Source organism: Simochromis diagramma, unplaced genomic scaffold, assembly GCF_900408965.1.
Source record: "Simochromis diagramma unplaced genomic scaffold, fSimDia1.1 OVJJ01000410.1, whole genome shotgun sequence".
In the NCBI taxonomy this organism is placed as follows: Eukaryota; Metazoa; Chordata; class Actinopteri; order Cichliformes; family Cichlidae; genus Simochromis; species Simochromis diagramma.
This window is the reverse complement of record NW_024387237.1, coordinates 124,366-150,997: the sequence shown is the minus strand read 5'-3', so window position 1 is coordinate 150,997 and position 26,632 is coordinate 124,366. Positions and strand designations below refer to the sequence as shown.

The window sequence follows — 26,632 nt, the reverse complement described above, 5'->3', positions numbered from 1 at the left end:
GCATGCGGGGTACCGATCGGGTTTCCGGTACGGATCGGGTAGTGACAGGGTTGAGTGAGTCCTGAGTGATTCGCTTACGCTTACGATTCAGCACAGGAGGGAGGGGGTAAGTAGCTCAAATGTGCTGTTAGCATGTTAGCAGCACAATGCTACTGTGAACCGAGGAGCTATTTTCTTTATGTGAGCTTCTACTCAGGGTTTTTTCTTCCAGTTCAGAGCAGAAATGCTTTTGTTAAGAAACTGGCTGTTGTTTTTCCCCCCACAATTTGAATTATAAGCTAGATATATTTCTACTAATGGAATTAGTTTGCTAACAGCAACAGGGGTGAGTCAGTTGGGCTTGTGAATCATGATTCACGAGTCAGTGCTAACAGCACATTTGAGCTACTTACCCCCTCCCTCCTGTGCTGAATCAAATCGAACATCACTAGAAGTAGATGCAACTGCGCAGCAAAGACAGAATAACTCCAGCTTTGTGTCTATTTTGAAATACGGGACAAATCGCTTCCTTTTCACCTCAATATGGAACTCCGATGACCAGTCCAGCTGTGGCTCAATATATCAGTTGTTAAGCTTAATGTGGAAATACTTTGCAAACATTCAGGGATGAACTGACACACTTGCTCTACTTCGCCTGCTGCTTGCGGCACAGGGAGGAGAGGGCGGGACGGCGGGGGATTCTCTGGCTGGCTGGAGCAGCATCTAATAACCAACTCGCAAAATAAAACAAAATAAAAACAAAACAACAAACACGAAAACACCAGACATTATAATACAGACTTATAATCTGCACCGATGTTATTTCGAAATTCTATACACGAAAAGTGAGCGCGAGAGCCCTCGGTGCGCCTGCTCGCTGCTGAAGTCAAAGTAAACTTTATTATCATCTCCGCTACATACAGTATATAGAGAGACGAGACGACGAGGCTCCAGTTACAGCAGTGCAACTAAACAAACAATCCATCCATCCATTCGCTTCCGCTTCTCCTTTTCAGGGTCGCGGGGGGCGCTGGAGCCCATCCCAGCTGTCACAGGGCGAGAGGCGGGGTACATTCTGGACAGGTCGCCAGTCTGTCGCAGGGCCTAAACAAACAATATAGTAAGAAAATAAATATACACTTTAGGACTAGTTGTAAAGGGATCAATAACAATTTAAAATTTATAATTTACAGTTTGATGATTTAAAGACGCACACACAACCCGGCTGCTTCCAGATAGAACACATTTCATTCATAATTTTCATAAATCCAAGCCCATCCACGAAATAAACCCTAGACAAAGTGAATCTGTGAACTAAGGTGTAGGTCTATTAGGTTATGTTGTGGTGATCCTCAGGTGGGGGATTTGTGTTCATACTGGAGTGCAAATAAAACCAAGATGGACAAGAAAAGTTCAAAGCCATCAGGTGGTCAGTTTAGAAAAAAGAGAAAAGAAGAGGAGGAGAAACGAGCAAAAGATACAGGTAAGCAGATGTGTGATTGGATAATGGCAGGTCATCCTGAAACAATCAGAATCAGAATACTTTATTAATCCCTAAGGAAATAATGTGGGTTACAGTTGCTCCATAATGAAGAAATGGTAAAAATAGTAACAGTAACACTATAACTATAAAAGACGCATCTCCTGGATGCACTGGTACGCATCTTCAGTGATGTATCCTGGGGTCATCAGGTGTTTCGGGTCTCACAACATCATACACCCTCACCCAGGCGACCCAGCCGGGGGTGATCAGGCCCCGACTTGCGTACCAGTAGCTACCCACGGATCAGCCCTCTTGATCCACAGCCACCTTGTGGCTTTCTCTGCCACTTCACTCACAGCCTGGATGGCCCTCTTCTTGGCTGCCCCAGCCACGCCCAGCCGGCCTAAGACTTTGCAGAGTGATTGTCCTGCAAAGCCCCTACAACCCACTTCTATGGGCTCATAGAAAGTCTTCCAGCCCTTTCCCCTGCACTCCTGCACTAGTTCCTGGTACTTTCCTCGTGTCCTTTCATTGGCTTTCTCGATCCGCTCTCCCCAGGGCACTGTGAGTTTCAGCATGATCAGCTGTTTTTAGGCCTCAGAAATAATTATCATGTCTGGCCGGAGGGATGTTTTTGCAATGTTCTGAGGGAACTTTAGGTGTTTACCCAGGTCAGCCTGTAACAGACTAAACTGAAATCACAGAAAACAGAATTTTATTTGCAAACTCCCGGTGCACTATATACAGGTGAAGGAGAAGGGGGCCAAGGTTCCCAGGGGTACAGGGAAGAATCAGGAAAAGTGTCCTCTCTTGCTCCGCTCCACACAAACAGAACAATGCACTTGGAAAGGTCCCCTCGTGACATTTACAGTGTGTTAGATGGAGGAGTTGTACAGGGAGATGGCCACAAGCAGGAATCCTTTCTTCTGTCGGTCAGTGGTGCTTTTTGGTAATCTTAGTCACTCACTGAACATGCTCATGTGACTAGCCAGCATCTCATGTCATAGAGTGGGTGGGAGGTATTATCCAACAATGTCTTTATCTTGGAAAACATCTGCTTCTCAGATACCACCCTAACGGAGTCCAGCTCCGTCCCCACAACATTACTGGCCTTGTGGATCAGTTAATTTAGTCTGTTGGCATCTGTGACCCTCAACCTGCTGCCCCAGCATGCAACAGCATAGAGAATAGCACTGACCACAACAGAGATATAACGAGATAACATCAATTAGTAGGGATAGTGAAGTGTCACTTGGCTATGATAGTAAACAGTAGACACTGATGTAACTTACTGAATCTTTTGGACTGGGTTACGTCAAGTTGCACGTTTTGTGAGGTGATTTTGTGAACAGATTACATTTTTTATTTTATTTTATTTTTTATTTCTCTCCGATATCCGATCCAGTAATTTAGGTCAGTATCGACCGATACCAATACATTATATCGGATCGGTCCATCTCTAGTACAAGAACAAGCACAAACACACAACAACATATAAAAAAATGTCCATGTCCATGTAGTGGACGTCCCCCTCAGTGAGAGAGGCAGATATGAGCTGAAACCAGGGACGCTGCTGTTATGGAGCTGAACTGGAACCATTCAGACACTGAGGCCCTCTGAACACATTTTAATTACAGCTGTGCAGAGACACACTGATGACTGACTGGAACACTATGATTCACATTTTACATTAACACCATCCTCACACATGGTTTATATGTGGCCACTAGAGGGAGATGTTGGACTTTAAACACTAACATGGATACAAGCAGATCATCAGTGAGCTTTCATAGTTTGTTAAAGAATGAACAAAATCAGCATGGGCAGTTCTAATGAAATGTTTACATTTACTGTAGATAAAGATTAACTCAGTCCTGTGTGATGCTTCGACTTTTTGATATTAAAATTAATATATCATCTGATAACATATATATTTTTAAACTCACATCACCTCTTTTACTAAAATGATGACACACTGACAACTTTCCATGAGACCCAGTGAATGTAAAGAACTAGTTGTTCTTTTAAACTTTCTACCTGATGTTAAATGTCATAAAAATTCTGCAAGTCAGTTCCTAGAAATCAGGAATCCTGTTCTTCAACCTGTAAACATCTCAGAATTGGTCCTTTATACAAAAATGTTAAGCAAGGTGATAGCAAAATCCAACAGGTTCAGCAGATCGTCTCCTTACTGTTTTTAGCAGACAGCATCATATCAGCTCTACACTGGTTTCTCTGCATTGGCTTGCTGTGAGATTTACATTAAGGTATTACTAAAAATGACTCAAAGCTGCTCCCATCAGGAGTCATCACAGGGAGATCTCTGCATGTTTGCTTTTGCACATTTTTTTTAATTCCTACACCAGATGCATTTCCTTACAAAGTGATTCTCCTTTTAGAATAAAACTAGGGATCTCTTGCTTGTAAGGCAAAGGTTCATCTAAGTCTAGATGAACTAGAAATAATAAATAATGGACAAAACCTGAGCAAATTAATGTTTGTCACACGAATCCATCCCCATGCAGCAGTTGTATGATGGTTTCTACAGAAGAACAGCTGGAATCAACATCTGCACATTTCTTCTCTAAAACAGAAACACAGTTACACACAGAGGCTGCTCTGATCCATCAGTGACAGTCAGCACCGTACTGAGACTTTTCCCTCCGTTGACACAAATTAGTAAGCACTTCCTGCTTTTTTCTATCACATTAAAAGCTCACTTATGGAGGTTTGACTGCTACACTTTTGTGACTATGACAGTATATGTATGAAATGAATGTTCTGCAAGATGTTCAGAGACACGAGTTTAGAAATAAAAACCCTTTTATAAGAACACGTCCCAAAAAGAGCCTTTAATAGTACGTTACCTGCTGTGGTCTGATACGTGTATGAAAACTCACCAGTCCAACCACTGGAACCCAGTTTCTGGTGTTCACCAGCAATAGGACCTGAGGACATTAGCTTAAGTCTGTGTTCTTTTTTTCTAAGCTTATATTCACAAAGCCAGAAAATAACATGTTTCATGTAAAACACTTGAACAAATACCCTGTAAATTGGAGGGTTAAAAGGATTGAAATTAAATAGAATATATTTTCTTCATTTTTTAATCATCTTTGTCTCACCGTGATTCAACTCGGTTTAGGATGAAAACAGAGATGACTGTTTGACTCAAAATGTAGCACATAAAGACAAAAAGACCATAATGTTTTTGTATATGAAGAAACTACACAAACAGTGCTTGGTAATGTTTTTAGCACTCAACCTTCTATTTACTAATTTAACATGAATGCATAATTATATGAATCAAATTAAATGAGACTTGGCTTTGGTCTGTCCTGTAATTCTTCTGCCTGATTATTCAGAGCCACAATAATATTGATATGTTAATGAAACAAGTGGATGAGCCATAAAAATATGCATCTTCTAAGTTCTAAGTTGAAATGTTTCAGAGAAGTTCGTACTATACAGCAAGCAGCTTTGTTATTTGGCGGCTCCAATGTCGTACCCTAAGCATCGGCCAGAAGAACTGAAAAATTGAAGCATCCACACCTGCAGCTCTTCTAATGTCCTCTTGAGGTCGGCTCCAAAACATAAAAACAGCTTTAAAAAAAAGCTTTGGTCTCTGCGGATAGTTTTTTCCTTCAGCATTATGAAAACAGAGGGTGGTGGATTTTTTTCCTTTACAGCTTATTCATAACGCATAGCTTGCGGTCACTTTGACAGGCGTCCTAATACAGGTTGCTTGTCTGTGAAGTTCCATGCCAATCACAGATATGTTACAGTCGTGGCAGGTTGTTGTGCAATTTGGGGAATCTGAAACTGGGGACTAACTCCATGACCTCTGTGTTGATGTTGATGTGTATCACACTGTGTGAGCTGTTCTTGGCATTCCTGAAATACACAATAACACCTTGGTCATAGTATTATTAAGACTAAGTTAAATCTATAACCTCCTCCATATACATAAAAACACAAAAACCAAACCAAAACCCTTCATAAAAATACAAATATATAATAACAATGACATAAAAAAATAAATAAAAAAAAGCTTTACTGCCATGAAGCAAATCACTTTTAAGAATTACATTTCCAGCTATATCAAAAAAAGATGTACTCAAAGCATCCCCTTATGGCTAAACATGAATACATACTTGCTGGGCTCAGTCAGCTGATATTACAGTAATGTGCCATTATTGTCCATTACGAGTCTGTACACTGTTGAAGCATCTGTAAACAATGCAGTAATATTTGAGTTGGCAGTTATGTGTGACAATTGCAAGTAATTCTCCAGAAAGCCAATCTCCCAGGAGTCCACAAACCCCTCCACCACAACAGGGAGGAAATTGAAGGGGGTAACATGACAGGTGCAGACATAACCTGAGAATCTTGATTCTGTTTGTTTTGTTAACATTTTCAGATGAATTTCCACGAGCGTTCAGACATGTCTGCACTAGAGATGGACCGATCCGATATTACGTATCGGTATGATACTGACCTAAATTACTGGATCGGATATCGGAGAGAAATAAAAAATGTAATCTGATCCATTAAATATCACAAAAGCACCTCACAAAACTTGTGACATGGCATAACCCAGCTCATAACCGTAGCACGTCGGAGCAGTATGCGTCACGTGATACAGCGGCTGTGGTGTGCGAGACCTGTTGGCGGTCTGGTTGAGCCAGACCGGCATTTCATCTCCGAGAAAGTTATCCCAGAGAGAAGTAAAGCAAGTGTGTAAGTTCATCTCTGAATGTTTGTAAAGCATTTCCACGTTAAGCTTAACACCCAATATATGGAGCGACCTCTCTCTCCCATTTCAGTCATGAAATTAATGATCAGCTGATCGGCTTTTCTCTCTTGTTTGTTTTTGGTCAACTTTGCGCCAGAAAGAGGAAACCAGCGGCTAAACAACAGCAGCAGGTTTAAGCTTGATAATCTGTTGTTTGAATTTATTTAATATTACTTTCTACACCAGGATCCTTTTCTAAGTAGCTGACAGCTGGTAACTGTGCAGGGGCGGATCTAGCAAAGTTTTCCCAGGGGGGCCAGGTGGGGCATTAACAGGGAAAAGGGGGCACAAAGAAATACTTTTCTTTCTTATTCTCATTTAAAAATGTCGAGCTTGTTGCACCTGTTTTTTTCACTGTGACGAGTGAAATATAAATATATTGCTTTCTTTCCCTGCTCTTCATCACTGGACAGAGGCGAGAATTCTTCATCAGTTTTATAGTCATCACAAGCAGGCAAATTGCACAACAACTGATATAACAGCTACCAGTCCAAGATGTCTATTGACTCCATTCCTTCTTCCCCCCATATTTTCCGAGTCCTCCTGGCTGACCTGCAGGTGAGAAACAGGTGTGAGGTGTCAGCTGTCAGGTAGGTGATGAGTGAAGAACAGAACAGAATCCATTTCCTCTTCAAACTGCTGTCAGACATTATCTACTGCACTCTGATGTCACTCTCTGGAAGGAGTCCTGCTGTTTCCTGAGGAGTATGAGGAGGAAGTAGTTCATTCTCAAGTGTCAGAGTGGCATCAGGAATCCTTGTGGAGTGCTGGTGACAGCTGTTTTCTTCCGGGTCATTTCTGTCATTGTGTTCATCAGCAGGAGATTCAGAACTCAGAAATCTCTCAGACATTTCAATCTGTGGTTCAGTGGTGGGGCAATATGAGTCCTGGCTACGTTGTTTATATTTTCTGTAGATCAAATAACCAACAAAGGCACCACCAACAAGAAGAAGGAAAATAACAACTGCAAGACCAACTATCAGTCCAACAGATCCATCCTCTGTGTCTCCTCCTGTCTGACCTGCAGGTGATAAACAGGTGTGAGGTGTCAGCTGTCAGGTAGGTGATGAGTGAAGAACAGAACAGAATCCATTTCCTCTTCAAACTGCTGTCAGACATTATCTACTGCACTCTGATCACATCACTCAGACCAGCTGCTTTCTACAAAGTCTCATCAACAACATCTTTAGAAACAAACATCAACAACCAGGAAGCAGCTTCATCTCTGATCACACACACACTCAACTCTACTCACTCACCTGGAGGAACAACATGAAGGTGGATGATGCTGATGAGCCTCATACTGTCTAGCTCGTTCTTGACACGACACTCGTATGTTCCAGCGTCATTAATCGTCACATTCTTCAGAATCAAAGACACGTCTCCATCCTTCATCTGTCTGTCCTTCAGATCCACCCGGTTCTTAAAAGATGGATGCTGGTTGTCTGGATCAAAGCGTTCATTCCGGTACAAAAGCACATATTTATCTCCCAGGTCAGCTCTGCTCCACTCTACAATAATAATGGTGTTGTTGTTAGGAGCTCGACATGTCAGAGTGACGTTCTTTTGTCCAGATGTGATGTTTCTGTGATCTGAAAGATGAAACAACACAGAGCAGAGAGGTTAAAAGTACAAATGTTCACATATACAGCAGCTAATCTGAGTGAGGATGACAAAGAGACTGCTGAGCTCTCCTGAACCGAACCAGATGGAGCACATTATCTGGCAGACCGGCCATCACCCAGTTTATTTTGAAAAGGTGAATTTGAATGAAATGACCAATAAAATTAATAAAAGTGATCATATTTCCTCTTTACTATCATTGGCAGAAAATTCTTATAGAACTCATGAAACAAAAATGTTAGTTGACAAGTTAAATTCATAGTTAATCTCAAAAACTGAAGTAAAGTGGGATGCACACAAGACAGCAGCAGTCAGAGAAATGTTGAGCCGGTTAATAAACGTGACCTATGTAGTGTCATGAAAATGACAAACAAGCAAGCAGAGCTCACACCACAGTTTGCAGAAAGAGAAAACCTTCACTCACTTCTTTAAGACTCACTCTTGAAGAAGATGGAAGGTGATGAAGAGGATTTATTGCCCTAATGGAAGAGCAAACTGACAGCTGTCTTGCATGTGTAAGATTCAAAGTAGGACACCAAAGTGTTAGCAGGTCAGAAATATAATTCGGAGTAGAAAGAAGTCTTGGGACTCACATGGACCTGTGGGAGACTCAGAGTTGTAAATAGGTATGCCTAAGGTTTTAAGAGCAATAGGTCAAAATTCTCAGGGTGTAAAATGTCAGTCTCTACTGCTACCTCCAGGTTAAGGGCATGTGATCATGATCCCACAGTGTGTATAACCCATCACATTATGCAAGTGCAGGTGTCATCACATGGGAGAATGTGCCAACAAGCTTTAGTGCGCACACAAGCTCATGTCACCTACATCTAGGAAACATGTGTGGGTGACAGGGACTGTAGTAAGGCAACATCCAGCACCTTGTTGATCTTGAATGTGCCTTTTTTAAATATATGTGTCACCTTTTCCTTTGGACAGACCGGGGAGGTAAAAGGATATTCAGACCGCTGCACAAAACTGTACACTAGCTCCTTCCCAACCAACTCTTAGATCAAGAGACTCCAAACTGTGGCTCTAAGGTTTCATGAAGCTCTTTTGCCCACCATCAGTTGCTCCCCCTCTTGGCTCTGATTTTTTAAAACAAAGATACAAAAAGATAAAGATACAAACAAATATATGAATGCAGAAAGTAAAATCATTTTTTTTAAATTAACTAATAAATTATTTATTTGTAGCTCCAGAACTTTAAAGCTACTCTGGTTGAAAAGACACAGAACATAGAAACATATCAAAATGGTTAAACTGAGATGTCTAACTATTTAGAGATCTTAGAGAAAAGCAGAGTTTCAAACAAGTACAGACAGGCAGAGATTCACCAGTCCACAAAAACAGATTCTACAAATTGTGGAAGTTTTAAGAAAAGTTTGTCACAATAAAATGGTAAGGGTTTTGAATGTCTCATCATTTACAGAACATGTTATCATCAGAAGATTCTGAGCACCTGGAGGCAAGGTACAAGCTAAAAGTCAATGTTGTAAGCCTCTGATATTTGAGGCCTCAGGTAGCTGTGCATGAAAAACAGGCATGACCCTGTCATGGGACTCAATGCATGAGCTCAGGGAAAGTGAAAAACCATCCTATGATCAGAAGGTTTAAGATCTTTTTGGAAAATGTGAACGTCATGTCCACGGGACTAAAGAATAGAGGAACCATCCAGCTTCATTTCAGGGCTAACTTCACTTCAAAAATCTGAGGGGATGGGGGTGTATTAATCCCAAAATAAGCAAATAATATTCCATATTCCATTTTTTAATGAAATAAAAGGGTTAGGGTCTATCCCCAACCCTAGGGCCTGAGCTAACACTATTTTGTAACATTTGTGAGGCTATTTCAGTTATTTAGTAATTCAGCGCAATGCACAATGAAATTTGTGTGATCAGGTTTATTTCGACACACTGGAACAAACAAAACTACAAGCTTTTTCTTATTTTTCAGATAATTCAAAAGTAAATATTTAACTAAAAACTACTGAATGCGTTTTCTTTCCTTAGAAAAAAAATACATTTTATTTTCACGGTACAATTCTGAGCTGAAAACTTCTTCCTGTTTTATTTTCTCCCTGAAAGCAGTTCCGGCTCTCTCCTCTTAAGATCATTTGGCTCTCTCTAAAACCATCAGTGCTTCGGAAACTCGACATCACAAAAAGCAGCTGCAGTGTTTTAGAATTTAAGTTAAACAGAAAACTTATTAACAACACACAATTTCATATTGGATGCTAATGTTTTTAACGCTTAAAATACCCAGGGTGCCACATTAACACAAGGCAAAGAAGAGCAGAGACTATTGCCTTATAAGGAAATACCTAAGAGGCAACCAATGACAACAGTACACTGTTTTTCACATATTATAAAAGTTATTTATCTGTGTGACTCGGGGCTCTACATGACGCCTTGAAAGCCCAGCTGTGTGTTGTTTCAAATATCCAACCTCCTAATAACGACTGATTTTAGTTTAAGTAGTTTTCGGGCTTTTCCCTTTAAGGATAACGAAAGTAAAAACAAAAATCCGGACAACAACTTTTGACTTTGGACTTAAACCCACGGACATTTACACAGACACGCGCTCCGTGAACGTTACTTTGAACGAACTTTCTTACCCGCAGAGGACGATGTCATCTGCATGACAAATAGCACCGATAGCAGAGATATTCCAGCCATTTTCACTTGGTTAAAACTTACAAAAATTAAATAAAACTCCGACAAATAAATCCAATTGACTGAATCAAATTATTTATTATTAGCGAAACCAATTTAAAGCGATCGGTGAAAATAAAAGAATGGCTATCGTTTCGCTTACAACTTCATGGTCAGGCAAAAGCTGCGTAAAAAATGAAATCATTGTGCAGGCGTAGTTTATATAACCTTTGTTTTCCAGAAGATTCTGGCTTCTTCTGGGTTTTTCTGGTTGTGAAGTAGAATGTAGAAGTCTTCACCTGAAGTCCGATGTTGGCACTTCCGCGTTACAGAATACAAACAAACAAGAGTTGCCGTCCCATAAAGAATCCATGCACGACTTCAAAACTGCTACATTTTTATGATGGAAAAGAAATACAGAGGTTTTTTGAAACACGTTTGAGGCAATTGTACTGGAATTGTATCAAAACAATACAAGTTTCAAAACAACGACAAACATCTCCACGCTGACATCTACTGGCAAATTTATGCCATCGTCACATCTGGCAGGTCTGTTCTGTAAAACAGTGACGCACCCAGGCATTACGCAATTTCGAACAAGGCTGTTTATCATACCAAACTATGAATAACTATGAATAATTATAATTATAATTTTAAGCTTTCTGGGAGTTAGAGTCTTCAGGGGTGTCTTACGCTCTATCTGCTCTGTCACACAAAGTTTAAGCTGTCTGTTGGCCTATTAGCCAGGGCCCACTTTGCCATGTCCGCCTCCACCCTGTCCTGTTTAAATGGTTGTTTAGCACCATGTCCTTTCTCCTGATACCAACATGTAGAGCTACCCAAATAATATTAATACCTTCTCCTTATTTACCAGGAAAGAATACTGTAGAAGAGTTCATTGAGTAAATCTGTTCAACTGGTCAAATGTTTAACCTATTAAGTTAAATTAAGTTATGTAAACTAGTGAGCACTGAACCTTTTCTATCCTCTGAGTTCCCTGTTTGTGGGACGGTCATTAATATCACTGTAATTTCTCTGTGTGAACTGCCAAATGATCTGCAACTCTTTTGATTCTGTTATTCAGTAACGCAAATGATATTCTAACATGACCATACATCTATCATGTCTGTTGATCCATCTGTGTAAATGTCCATTTAAGTTTTTAATTTAATATGCAAAGACGTTTTTGCTCTTTTTACTTTCTGCCCCTTGAAGTTTCATAGCTGACTGATTGTTCATGGAGGAGCAGGTGGATCCATTTAAACACTGAAGCTTCTTTTCCACAGCCTAATAACAGAGAAGTGGAAATGACCTCAGTTTGTAAAAAGATCAAAGCAAAAATAATTAACTGAAGAGTTATTCGTGGTGTGTGTGTGCTGTGTTACAGTAGCTGCATTTCCAGCAAAGCAAAAGAGACTTAGCAACAGATTAAAATCAAGTGTAACAACATTTATATTTCTCTCCATTCACAAAACTAACACATTCTAATTCGAGTCAGAATGCACTCCTGTAACGTTACAACTGGGTTTATTCACGAGTTATTTAGAGATACATTCAAAAGAGACTCACATATAAAACGTATTCCCCAGGCAGGAAACTAAAAGAATAAGTGAAGAAACACACATAAAACTAACATTAAGCACAACACAGCTCCATAACCCATTTCATAGCAGACCTATGGTTAGGGCTGTAATATACACTGAATAGGTGAATATATTTAATATGAAGAGCCAGCAGCCAAAACTATTTTGAGAATAACACCAGAAAAGTTAATGTGCAGCAACTGAGCACCAGCAAGTTGCTGGTTACATGGTAGCTTTTGGTCCTTCATATTATTTTCAGTATCACATTTAATGACATGTAATTTTCTTTTTTCCCCCCTTTCTTTCCCACCTGTCTTATCCAGCAGTGTAGCAATCACAATTATTGTCTGTAGGACCAGAAAAATGCCAACAGATTTACTTTCCCAAGTGGATCATTACAGCGTTCGCTATACTGGTCCATTTGATTCTCACAGCTTATTAGATTTTTATTAGGATTTATTTATTTTCACTTATTACAATCAGAGCAGACAGGGCTGGGGACAAGAAAGAGGAAAAAAAGGAAAGAGAAGTTAAGAAAGAAGTTAACACAAGGAGAGGGGAAAAATAGAGGAGAAGAGGAATAGAGAGAAAAGACACTGCAAGTCTGCTTCAACACCTGCTGAAAACAACATGCAGAAAACAACACAATAGAGAAACCACAGCAACAACCAACATATGCAAAAGTAACAGTAAATAATAAACATAAAATGTTACTGAGCAGCACCAATAATGCATCATATGTTTAGAGGCAGTGGCCAACCACCTCTTTATACACTAGTGTGGGTGAGTGTGCTTGTGTTCATAAGGTTTCTTCATGTAACTAAGTTAGTTACATGAAGGCGATCGGGTGATCGTGGCTCGAGAGTTGGGAGTTCGCCTTGTAATCGGAAGGTTGCTGGTTCGAGCCCCGTCTCCGACAGTCTCAGTCGTTGTGTCCTTGGGCAAGACACTTCACCCGTTTCCTACTGGTGGTGGTCAGAGGGCCCGGTGGCGCCAGTGTCCGGCAGCCTCGCCTCTGTCAGTGCGCCCCAGGGTGGCTGTGGCTACAATGTAGCTTACCATCACCAGTGTGTGAATGGGTGGATGACTGAATGTGTAAAGCACTTTTGGGGTCCTTAGGGACCAGTACAGCGCTATACAAATTACAGCCACTATTACCATTTAATAGTGGGTGTGGGGAGCCACAGCCCTGCCCCCAGGACTTAAAGCTGGCATGGAGGAGATCCAGGCCCCAATGAGGACCACCGCAGGTACAGTCACACCCCCCACCTAGAAAAGAGCTGAGAAGAGCCCAGCAGCCACAGTGGGCAGCAATGACAAAGAGCCCAGAGGCTCAGCCACGAACTGGCTACGCCAGAGCAGACCAAGTGCTGGAACCAGGTAACGGTCAGTGTCATCTTCTTCTTTGTGGATTTGTAGAGCTATTATAATCTCTATTATTAATTTTTCTGTTTCTGTTCTCAAACTGTGTGTACAGCAAACAAACTGCAGAGGGTAAATCTACAGTGAACCCGAGAGGTCAACTAAAACTCGCTCTGGCCTCTCTGTCGTTAAATCCGAGGACTCTTGATATCATTTGAAATGTGTGAAGTGACACTGTTCTCTGGAAAATACTCCTGCTTGACGATGGGTCCCATAGACTATCAGTGGCCTCATTGCAGCATCTGTACACTCAGCAAGGAGAAGAACACCAATGAAAGCATCCAGGTATTCCTCATAACTATCTTTCTACATGGACTTTTTTTTCCTTCAAGGTTCATCATAGTAATGATGATCCTTTTTAGTGACAATGGCATAAATAGCTCAAAACATGTCTTCATGTCACTGACTCTGGTCAGAGTAAACCTTGTATTCCAGGGGTCATTTTGATGACATTTGCAGCAGCTGCCCTGCCATACATCATGAGATCTTACCATTTTTGGACTTGAATCTTTCAGCAGGAGCAGCTTCAGCACCAGCGACCTCCACCTCTGATCAGATGGGTCTGTGTCTTCCTCCTTAGAAACCTGCCCATCGGAATCGCTATGCTGCTCTGTGTCCTCTCCTTCATTTTCACCAAAAATAGGATCTAGAACTTGGCTCACTGTAAATCTTCTTCTCATTTTTGTATGCTGCAAAATGTAAATGTGCACTCTGGAAGTCAAATGGTTACTCAAATGAGTGAATTCACATCACATGCCTTGACATGCCCATCTTTGTTAGTTTTGTTTTCATGCAGGTATACTAACCCTAACCACGCAAAATGAGAAAGCTCATATGATTAGGAGAGGAGCTGGCTGTCAGCGTGTCAGCTGACAGTGCACTTATGATTTCAGTTTTGGCTCTAATTATTGCTTTGTACACATAATATTATAACTGGGTCCAAACTGACCCTAACAACACAAATGTCATAATTTCAACTAGAGCATTTTATAATTTAGTGAAAAGATTTTGTTTTTGTTTTATTTTGTAGAAATATAAGTTCTTGACAAAGTCAAAAAGCCTTGATACAATAAACAAATGTGATTTTTTTATGCATTTAAAATTTAAAATGTGTGTCGGTGCTGACCCTAACACAACAGGAAGGTAAAGCAGAAGTCTGAGCAGCTTTGTAGAATTAAACTGTTGTCGTATAAAAAGCAGCTGCTGTGCTGTAACACCCAACTTCACCAGTAGATGGCAGAAGACATTAAAGTCCAATCGTTCATTTCAAGCTTCAGTCAGAGGGTTAAGAGGAGGATATCTGAGCTGGTCCAGGAGACGTGATCAGGAAAGAAGTCCAGTCTAAGTCACATGTTCATGAGTCTTTAGTTTATCAGACACTAAATACAATAAATAATCTCCGTTTTCATCTCAAACTATATATTTTGACACTGAATGTTTCCCAGTGGAAGGAACAATACATTAAAAATCAGTCAGTCAAACAATATTTATTACTGACAGCAGCAGGTTTATTCACTTCTATACTTACATAATATCATGAACCATAATTGTAAAATGTAAGTTTTCATAATTTTCTACATTTTTGGCTTAAAAAACAAAAAACAACCGTCTTCAGTCTCAAATACAAACATCTTGTAGTGAAGCTTTTGTGTGCCGTTTAATCACTGAAAGATTTTTCTGTTGTTTTTAGTCTGAAGTTTAGATAAATAAAGATTATTTTCTTTGCTTTCAGCACTGAGAGGAGTATAACGGTTAGCCACAACTAAACAATAACAACTCAGATTTTCTACCTGATACTTTAGTGAAACCCACAGAACCACATGTGAAACGCACATGACAACAAGGGTTTATTCAACAAACACAGAACATACAAATAACAGTAAAGTTATTGAGGACATAAATAAATTACATATTTATTTCACCAGAGCTGAATTTGCAAGAAAAGTCATTGTCACTTTTAAAAAAGTCAAATTAAAGCAGGATGTTATTTTTTTTCTGATTTAGTGAGAAAGAAAAAGAAACAAAGATCAGTGTTGACGTCCTCTGGTCTAAAGTGTTTGGGGGACCAGTTAGAGACCAGCAGCTGGACATCAGTTGGACTGGTGGACTGAAGAGCAGATGACGTCAGCTCCTGCAGCTAATATGATAATATCAGCCATCTTCTCTCTCTGACATCATAAAACTGCAAGAGTGTAAAACTTTGAACAAACTGAGTGTTTATGGCAGTCTGCAGCCAGTGTATGGCTCACAGCAATTACTTGGACATACACTGACCTCGATATTTTATTGGGCGTTAGGTTCTATAAGGTGATTAACATACGATTGGGCCTGATTATTAAAGACTGTATGTGAGAAGGAGGATTTTGATTTCAGGCCAAGGTAATGCCATCCAGAGTAAGAATCTGGTTAGATACCATATTTCTATGATTTTTATGGCAGGACAAAAATCTTTTAAATCTGAATTTAAAATCAGTACACAAAAAAACAAACAAACAAACAAAAAAAAAACATATGACAGGAAATTAGGAAAAGCAAAACAGGTCCATTGTAAACCAGCTTTTTCTTTGCCACACCTGAATTACAAAAATAAAAAAAATAAAAAAAAATCAGGTTCTTTTTCTGCTCTGCAGATTATTTCACATTCGTTTTAACCTAATTAGTCAAGTACAAATATTACAAACCTAAATGCTGTATATTGGCCATTAGTAAAACTTACTGTCAGAGTTCACAAGTCTGACATTGGTCAGGATATTTTTTGATTAGCTTAGCTTAGCATGGCAGCTAGAAACAAAGTGAGCAGCTAGCTTGTATTTGTGTAAAGTCAAAGATAAAGAGCAGCTGTACCTGGGCCTCCTTGTTCTGATGGTTGATTTTCCATAACTGACATCTTCAGTTCTCACTGCTGAGTCAGCTAAATCAGTTTCTGCATAATAAAATACATTTAAATTACTGCATGTACAACAACTGCAACAGTACTGTATTATCACACACAGCTATAGGAACTATTAATTTACTTTCTGCAGCATCAAGAAACAATTAAGTGATGATGTTTACAAACTGCATCAGCTTTTCAGAGTTTCCTCCTCTAAACACCTGCTGCTGACCACAAAGCATTGGGGGGCATTTCTGAGAAAAAGAAGCTGGACGACCACAAAGCTGCCATCTTGTTTCAGTGCAGCCGGAGATACTTCACCACAGAGCACAAAGCAAACACTTTCTCACAGCATGAATAATATTATTAACAAAGCAGCACACATTGCAGTGAGAGGTCTGATCAGACTGACAGCAGGAAGTAGCTGCTGTGGTTTTACACGCAGAACTTTAAAAATGATTCATGCTTTAAAGGACGGGCTGGAAATGAACAGTTAATATTCTTTCTTCACTGATCTGTCTTTTCAGTCTCTCTGTTTATGTCTCATAGTAAAAGTTATTCCTGCTAATTAGGCTAACAGCTAGTGTCAGCACAGACAGACACATCTGAGCTGCTTTTACTGATCATTGGTTAGTTCTAACATTACTGAATGTTGTCTGCACACATTACAGTCTGATCTATATCTTTTATCTATTTATTTATCCGTAGTCTGGGATGTGTGGTGTTCTTGTCACTATTCAGACAACCTCTGAACTCTGAGCTGCACGGTGCTAGGCTGTGAGCTAAGGTCCCACTGAAACAATGCCAGGACCTGATACTAGTGAGAGTTTAGAAACATTCTGGCAGGAACACAAAGGAGCAAAAATCTTAAAGAAAATATGTGAACTCAAATACTACCTCTGCTTTGCCAGACTGGCTGTGGTTCTTATCTTGACAGCTTTGTACATGACATGAGTGATGATGTCATCCTGTCCAGCATTCAATTGATCTGCTGAAATTTTCCAAAATTAAGAATAATATAAATTAAATATCTAAACAGAGATTATAAGAAATTATTATTATTATTATTATTATATATATTATAAGAAAGTTGTTGCTGTGATCATAATGAATGTGAACTTTATTCTACTGAACAAACTCAGACATGAAAGATCAGGAAGTCTGAGTCTCACCTTCAGGTTTCCTGTGAACACATCGTCTCACCAGCAGAACCAGTAACACCAGTAGAACCACAACACAGACTGATACAACAGATGACAACACAGAGAGAACAGGAGGAGAGAGTGATGCAGGAAGAGTGAGGGAGGTGGAACCAGGAGGAGGTGTGGATGTAGGTGGAGGTGTGGATGTAGGTGGAGGTGTGGTGGTGTGTTCCCCTAAAATAAAGCAAACACAGTCATTAAGTTGTCGTCACATTGTGAATGTTGAAACCTGCAGAAACACAGACAGGTGAGTGTGTCACCTGTGACAGTGATCCAGCTGGATGGAGACTCTCCATGACCGCTGATGTCACACTTGTAGAGGCCTTCATCAGACCTGGAAACATGCTGGATGGTCATGTGACCTGTAGGCTGCTTCCTGATGAGGGAGCCATCTTTATAGAAAGCAGCTGGGAGGTTGGAGGGAGTGGTCTTTGTTTTACAGAGCAGAGTGACGTCATCTCCCTCCATCACAGGGAGGACAGGACTCTGCAGGATCACTGATCCACCTCAACACAGAGACAAACTACAGCATTTCATCCATTTACACACAGCTTCATCAACACTAACTCCACACACTCAGCTTACCAGTGACTGTCAGGTTAACCATGTTACTGATGGGACCCTCTCTGGACTCACACCAGTAAACTCCACTGTCAGATGGGTAAGCATAGCTGATGTTACAGGAAGAACCAGCTGGTTTTCCAAACCCATCTGTTCCACACTGACTCCTGTGTTGTGTGCTTGTGTTTCTCCTCAGAGTCCATCCAGCAGAGCTGTCGTCCTCCTCACAGCTCAGAGACACAAAGACTCCTTTAAAGAACTGAGAGCTGCTGGGACTCACAGTCAGACGAGCTGTGAGGGTTACAATGAAAAACTGATGATCTGTTAGATGTTGTCAAGAGTTATAATACTGTAAGAAATCCTTCATCTAACTAGATTTATATGTGAGCTCCATTATTAAGTATGAACCCAACACTGGTCATATCAGTGAGCATTTCTCAGGTTTAAACTGTGACAGAAGAAGGTTACTGACCTTGGTTTGTTGTGCAGCTCAGCAGTGAGATCAGAACTAAAGAGAAATGACACTCAGGTTGATTTGAGGTGAACATAAAGAACAACTCCACACAAACAGCTGACAAACACACAAACTCATCTCTCTGATATATCTGCCCATTTTCAGAACTGTAAAAGTGTGTTTAAAAAATGAAAGAAGCTGGTGGAAAATCCATTCATTCATTTTGTTAACCACTTATTCCATCAAGGATTAGCTGAAACATGTCTCAGTGTCATCGAGTGAGGTGCAGGGTATAAATTCAGATCACTAGTTCAAAACAGAACTAAATCAAAGAAATGAGAATTGCTCACACTGAACAGATGGTGTTTTGAACTTGAATTCAGCCTGATTTGTTTTTCATGTCTTCTCCTCCATCATCAGTTATCAGGAGAGCAGACAGTCAAAGTACAAGAATTCAAACAAACACAGAGATTCTACTTACAGAGCAGACACAGCACAGATGTTTCCTTCATCGTCCTTCTCACTCATTTGAGCTTTTTTTCATTTCTGTCACTGACACCAAGTAAAGCCCGCCCTCTTCCTCTGAGCACCAGCTTTTCTATTGGTTCAAAGACAGAGGTGGGGGACTCACTTTTTTTGTTTGTGGAAAGACACAAAGTGATACAATCATTTTCACTTTATGTCTTTAAAAACATCTTTCAGCTGTGCAGAGGCACACTAAAGACAGACAGACAGAACGCTAATTCAAACGCCACTTGACTTCTACATGGATATAAGCATAATAACACTCCAGCTGCATTTAAGATGTGTTTATCGATCACATGGGTGGTAGTTAGAACATATTCATTTCGGTTACACAGCCACTTCAGAGGATGGCACATCTATACATGGTGTAACAAGTTTTACTGCGTCTCCCAGAACAATCTCAAATGTTTGGAAAAAAGAGATGGACTCTTACAAGAGGACACGGGGACAGGGCTGTAGATTGGATTCAGGACAGACAGTGTGAGGGTGAACAGAGACACTGCCAGAGATCTGATAAATAACTTCTAGCAGCTACAGATGTCGGACAACATGGGGCCGTGTTTGGCTCCGCCGCTTGTGCAGCTCGCTGGTATAGTTTTACACTGGTGGCTATTGTTGTTTGCAATGTTATTTTAATTCTTTTGTGTCTAGACTTTGTTTCTGCTGCTAGAATTCACGATCAGGGCACGCTGTTGCACATTAAAGATTCAATGGAGCGCTACAGATGGGACAGTTACAGGAAAACTTTTCCACCTTCTTTTATATGTTCCTCACCTGAGTGCACGCTACTGTACATACCGGTGGGATTCAATCAGAAGAAATGAAGGCGGGGAACCAGGGCTGGTGAGACTGAGAAAGTACCGATGGTTAGCTTCTTGGTTGTGGGGAGATTCCTGCACACTACCATTCAGTGTGCAGCCCGGGACCCAAGGCTTGATGGCAGCAAGTTCACCTTGCATCCGGCATCTGTCCACCGTTTTGCTGGCAGTATATACTATCACGTAGTGATGTGCGAGTCATAAATGAATCGTTCAATACTCTAGAGTCACTTTACTGACTCGTGAATCATGATTCACAAGCCCAACTGACTCATTCGCTGACTCGTCCCTGTTACTGTTAGCAAACGAATTTCATTAGCAGAAATATATCTAGCTTATAATTAAAATTGTGGGGGAAAAAACAACAGCCAGTTTCTTAACAGAAACATTTCTGCTCTGAATTGGAAGAAAAAACCCTGAGTAGAAGCTGGCATCAAGACAATAGCTCCTCAGTTCACAGTAGCATCGCTCTGCTAACATGCTAACAGCACATTTGAGTTACTCACCCCCTCCTTGTGCAGAATCGTAGCATGAACTAATCACTCAGTTCCTCCGCCTCATTCAGGGCTAAGGACTCACTCACCCCTTCCTCTCGGCTCTCAGCTGCTGAAACTCAGAGGGTGTTACCATGGAAGAGTCGCTCCTACACCTGTTTGTTTTGCAAAGGCAATAAGCAGTTTTTTAAGCTCTACAAACATCAGCAAACACACAAACTGTTTGTGTGCAGTATGTGGCACAGTGTGTTGCTAGCTAAAGGCCCAACTGCTGTACTTCAGAGGGAGACAAAAGAAAGAGAGCTAACTTTACTCAGAGATGGAGAAAAATCAGAAAATACACATGAGAAGACAGGTTGGATTTAAAAGGAAGGACTACTCAGTGGGATATGATAAACTGGAAATTTAAAACTTACATGAAGTCTTTATGTTTTTAAATCAGATACTGGGCCTGTACATGTGACATGTTTTGTTTCATATTGTGAAATTCCCAAAAGTTGATTCTGTCCATCTGGACATAGCGTTTTCAGCAGGAGAAACATTTCATCATCCAAGTGACTTCTCTTATCTCAGCTGACTGCACATTTCCCCAACCTTATAAACAATAATTTCCATAATGACTGAAACTAGCACCATTTGCTCAACAACCACTGATCAATGGCCATGAGTCCCATTCACAGAGAGTTGGGGAATGGCTGCAATCACAGCATTGTAAGATGGTGGCAGATGTACCCTTAGGCCCCCTCCTCGATTCAGAGATGCTCTTTTCCTTTTCACTTAAATGGCCTCCTTGACTCCGTGCTCAAACCAGCGTTCCTCCCTGTCCAGGATGTGTACATCCTCATCATTGAAAGAGTGGTCATTGATCAGTGATCAGTTACCAGTGGTCATTGATTTTGTTTTTTTTAAAGAAACAGAATTCTTCTACTGTTCATATTAGAAGTATTACAGCCTAATGAGGAAGCCAACAGACTCCTTAAACGTGTTTCCACTGTCTGTTTCAGCAAACTATATATTTGTGTGAAATATAATACTGCCATTGTATCAGAAACTGCACAGCATTTTTTTTTTTTTACAACAAACGAAGAAAGTATCATAGTGTGGCATTTGAAGTCCAACATCTCCCTCTAGTGGCCAAATATGAACCATGTGTGAGGATGGTGTTAATGTAAAATGTGAATCATAGTGTTCCAGTCAGTCATCAGTGTGTCTCTGCACAGCTGTAATTAAAATGTGTTCAGAGGGCCTCAGTGTCTGAATGGTTCCAGTTCAGCTCCATAACAGCAGCGTCCCTGGTTTGATTCCTGTGTTTCAGCTCATATCTGCCTCTCTCACTTAAGGGGGGATTGAAGGAGAGAGAAGATATACCTTGTGTCAAAAAGTGATTTCCAAAAAGAGCCTTTGTAATATTTTGCCTGCTGTGGTCTAGTACATGTATTGATTGCTTCACTACGATGAAAATCAAAAACAGTTTTTGTAGTAATTTAATTGGATGTAAACATAACTTCTAAAGACAAGTTTAGTCTTACTGCAGAGCTGCTTATCGTCTTCCTGTTCTTTGGACTGTGTGTGTTTGTGTGTTCAGAGATTCTAGAGATCACTGAAGGAGTTCACCAGCTTAACTATTTGTGTTCTTTTTTATTAACCATAAAAAATATTTTTCTTTTTAGGCTAAAGCCCATTAATAAATTAACTTTAAAATGGAGAAAAAAGAGGATTAAAATCAGATAAAAATATATTTTTTACCTTTCACTCTCTTGTCTCACCATGATTCAACTAATTAGTTTAAGGTGAAAACAGAGGTGAATAGCAAGAGCACAATGGCAGCAACTACAATTAGGGATGCACCGATACCGGTATCTGGTATCGGCCTCGATACTACATTTTCTAAAGTACTCGTACTCGTTAAAAGTCCCCCGATACCAGGGACCAATACCACGGTTTGAGACCTGTCTATGTTTGAGCAACATGTAAGGGGTTAATCACAGGTGCCGAGTGCCCACCCCCAGGCCCCGGTTGCAGCTCGGAGCTGAAAGAAGGCGAGGCGAGACAAGTCAGACGTGTGGAACTATTTCAAAGTGAACGAAGACGCGAAAACAAAGGCGGACTGCAAATTGTGCTCAGCAAAATTGTCCAGAGGAGGCTCAAAAGGTAGCGCATTTAACACAAGTAATTTAATCAAGCACCTAAAATCCCAACACGACGACAAGTACAAAGAGTTTACCCACGCTTATTTACCCACGCTTATTAGCACAGAGGAGCATAGCTGATGCTATAGCAGTGGGATGGAAAATAGTTGGGCATTTTAAACATTCCGCCTTAGCCTACTCCCGCCTCGAGGACATTCAGGGACAGCTCAACCAGCCAATAAAGAGACTGCAGCAGGACGTACAGACGCGCTGGAACAGCACGTATTACATGCTCCAGTCCCTCATTGAGCAAAAGCGAGTGCTGGGGGTGTATGTGTCCGAGCACGAACTCCCTGACTATCTCACCGCTCACCAATGGGCTCTTATGGAGACGACTGTTGCCATCCTCGCCCCCTTTGAGGAACTAACTAAAAAAGTGAGCAGCTACGACGCACTAGCCTCTGATGTCATCCCAGCTGTGACTGTGAGACTTCTAAACAGAGAAACAGACGAGTAAATGCCTCTCAGCCCCATGTAGCAGTGTGGAAAGTGAAAGGCTTTTTTAGCTCAGTGTCACACATGATAGATGAAAACAGAAACAGTCTGACTGCTGAGAATGCAGAAAAGCTACTTTTCTTAAAAAAAAAAAACCCTGCCAGTCACTTTTTCTCTCCATTAAGTGAGTCATCTTAGACTTGATGTTAATACCCACCTCAGTTGCACTGACTGCCACAGTTCTATGTTGGTGGATGTTGTTAGTTTATTCAAATATTGTGCACTAAATAGCAAAGATGTTTATTAATGCCCCTTGTGTTGTCCAAAGCGGCAGAGTTTACAATAAACTGAAAACAATACTTGAGTTGCACTGTCACTGTTTAATTTTTTTTTCATAATTATTTATTCTGTAATATGTTGCAGACATGCTTTTCATTTTCAATAAATGTTCTTAATTCCAAACCAGTCCCTTGTTTTGTTTTGTTTTTGTTAAATTATAGGACTAAAGCTGTTACCTGTAAATTTAAATCATGTTTTTATTAAGTACTCGGTATCGGTATCGGCGAATACTGAAATGCAAGTACTCGTACTCGTACTCGTTTCCAAAAAAGTGGTATCGTGCATCCCTAACTACAATATTATCTTTTCCCCCTCCTATCAGTAAAGTTTAAAGCTATGAAATACTTCATTGAAAATTGTACACAACAAAATTGCAGATACGTTTAAGCTGTGTTTTGGTTTGAGAGTGTGTGGATTGTTCTGTACTACCTGTCAGAAACTGTGATACTTGTGCAGATTAACTCTTCATCAAATCTGCATGTTTTTGACCTTTGACTTTGTGCCTCTTGTTATAGTTAAAGCTGGTCATTCATGAAATTAACCAACTGTATAAAAACCAGCTTATTGTTTATGTCAGCCTTCACTGAGAGGGTTAACAGGAGGAGGGCTGAGCTGTTAAGGAGATGGGATCCAGGAGCTCCAGTCTAGGTCACATTTTCATGAGTCTGTCGCGTATCAGACACTCAAATGCTTCAGCTCTTTGTTTTCACCATAAACTACTGAGTGTGACACTATGAATGTTTTTCAGTGGAAGGAACAATAAACAAAAAAATGAACAAACAAACGATGATCATTACTGACGGCACCATATTTATTCACTTCATTGGTAACATAATTTCATGAAACATAACAATAGAATGTTATTTACGTCTTCTTACAGATTCCTTTGTTTTGTTTAAGCAGAAGTGAAAAAGCCCAAATCTGAGTGTGCAATCATTAACCCTTTAAAGCCGTTTTGCGCAACTACTTTTAAATCCCGGTAGCACTGCAACCACGTAAGCTAGCGCAATAATTTTAGTTTATTTTGATGCATATGCTGCTTTTTTGCAAATTTGCATTATAATATTTATTTTCATTTTTCCTGCAGTACATAAAAATTGGTGTATTTCAAAAATAAAACTATGACGACACTCAAAATAAATTTCCTGTGGTGGGAAACTATTTTGTGCAACTTTTTTGTATTTACAGTTTTGAGGGATAAGCCTCTTAAATTTCTCTAACTAGAAATATATGTTAAAAAAACAAAAATGATTTCAAATTTTTTTGTAGTTTATTGCACTTTTTTGCAATTTATGTAATTACTATGCACTTAATGCAGACATATCATTAAAATCTGGGCTATAATGGTTGTATTGATGTATAGCAACTTGAAATGCTCCCAAAAATGGCTCCACAGCAGGTAAAAATATAATATAAGCTCTGGCGGACTTGGTTCTTGATTCTTAAAGGGAAAAACAAATCTAAAAAAACAAGGAAACACTCCTGTTTGAGCTCCTATCACCTGTACTAAAGCTTTTCTGTGAAGTTTGGTCACTGAAGGGTGTTGATGCTGTTTTTTATCTGAAGTTGGCATTTAAGATTTTACCTTGCTTTCAGCACTTAAGAGAGAAGTATAAAAGTTCCCACTAAACAGTGGACATCAGATAAGCATGCAGATCATGTCTATATTGGGTGCATCAGTCCATGACCAAGTCTGGACATCTATACGACCTCTGAACTTGGCCCACAATTAGGACGTCCAACCACAACTCAAACTGGAAGTCAATGTAACGTTTAACATTTGAACTTTGGACTGGCTAATTTTTTAGACGTCATGTGGACATCTATTATAGTTGAAGGGAATTTACATGATTAATAAATATATTTTTTTTTAAATTCACAAATATCAAAATTGTTGTTATGAAAATGATACGTACAATTATTTATAAACAAACAGAATTTGTTATGTGCTAGCCTTTTGATTTTTTTTAGTTTGTCTTCTGTTTATGTTTTCCGTAGATCAAAACACCAACAACAGCAACAAGAAGCACAGCAGAAACTGACAGACCAACAATCAGTCCAACAGGTCCAGCCTCCTTCCCTCCATCCTCTGTGTGTCCTCCTGTCTGACCTGCAGGTGAGAAACAGGTGTGAGGTGTCAGCTGTCAGGTAGGTGATGGGTGAAGAACAGAACAGAATCCATTTCCTCTTCAAACTGCTGTCAGACATTATCTACTGCACTCTGATCACATCACTCAGACCAGCTGCTTTCTACAAAGTCTCATCAACAACATCTTTAGAACAAACATCAACAACCAGGAAGCAGCTTCACCTCTGATCACACACACACTCAACTCTACTCACTCACCTGGAGGGACAACATGAAGGTGGATGATGCTGATGGACTTCCAAGAGCGCGTTTCATTTGTGAAGATACGACACTCATACTTTCCAGTGTCATTAATCGTCACATCCTTCAGAATCAAAGACACGTCTCCATCCTTCATCTGTCTGTCCTGCAGATCCACTCGGTTCAGAAAAGATGGATGCTGTAAATATGTAACTATCCTTTTCTTCCAATACAAAAGGACAGACTGTGACTCCAGATCATGTCTGCTCCACTCTACAGCTGGTATGAGGAGGGTGTTTGGAGCTCGACATGGAACAACAATGTTCTGTCCAGACTCAGCTGTGATGTTGTTGACTTTCTGGTCTGAAAGAGGAAATGACACAAAGCAGAGAAAAGAAGAAGAAAAGAAGCGTTTTACTACAGCAGTCAAGCAAAGAGATGCTTGTGCTCACAAATTTTGAAGCCATCATGATGATCTTGTCCCACCAACGATGTGGAGGTCTACCTTTTTTATATCCAATTAAAACCAATTCACTCAAAAAGATTCTCTGAAAAACAGAATTATTGGAAGAGTTTAATACACAGAATCACATGAACAGCAAAATCTTACATTTTACAGCAAAATAATAGCAGAAAACAAAGTGAAGCGAGAAGAGCTTGTAAGCACAAACAGCAGAGACACACAAAATGACAGACAGGGAAAAAAGAGCTGGTCTTTTATATCAGATTTATATCTTTTTTTTTCTTTTATATCGGATCAGTGACCCCTCCTCCTACTGTAACGGTAACTTTTTCCTTTTTTTTTTTTTTAAACTCAGACCATATTAATTTTACAATTTTCTCAACTCTACAAATGTCAATATTATCTCAATTATCAATAC

The 26,632-nt window shown here is 40.1% G+C and overlaps 1 protein-coding gene and 1 long non-coding RNA gene across 3 annotated transcripts in view; both read right to left on the bottom strand.

The window, feature by feature from the left end:
* The window catches only part of LOC120746965, a 253,809-nt gene that overhangs the window by 220,810 nt on the left and 6,367 nt on the right, over nucleotides 1-26,632 (bottom strand). The window contains exons 3-4 of the mRNA XM_040052548.1: nucleotides 26,077-26,114; nucleotides 7,514-7,820 (exon numbers count right to left, since the gene is read on the bottom strand). Of these exons, the coding sequence (XP_039908482.1) occupies nucleotides 7,514-7,820; nucleotides 26,077-26,114 (345 nt within the window). The remainder of the gene's footprint in view (nucleotides 1-7,513; nucleotides 7,821-26,076; nucleotides 26,115-26,632) is intronic.
* On the bottom strand, nucleotides 14,325-19,591 carry LOC120746978. Of its 2 annotated transcripts, none has more exons than XR_005699000.1 (3): nucleotides 17,578-17,627; nucleotides 16,378-17,396; nucleotides 14,325-16,106 (listed from the first exon to the last, which is right to left on the bottom strand). It is a non-coding gene; the product is annotated as an uncharacterized LOC120746978 (long non-coding RNA). The 2 variants fall into 2 exon arrangements; XR_005699001.1 differs by lacking the exon at nucleotides 14,325-16,106 and adding an exon at nucleotides 19,581-19,591 and having other exon boundaries at nucleotides 16,113-17,396; nucleotides 17,578-17,603.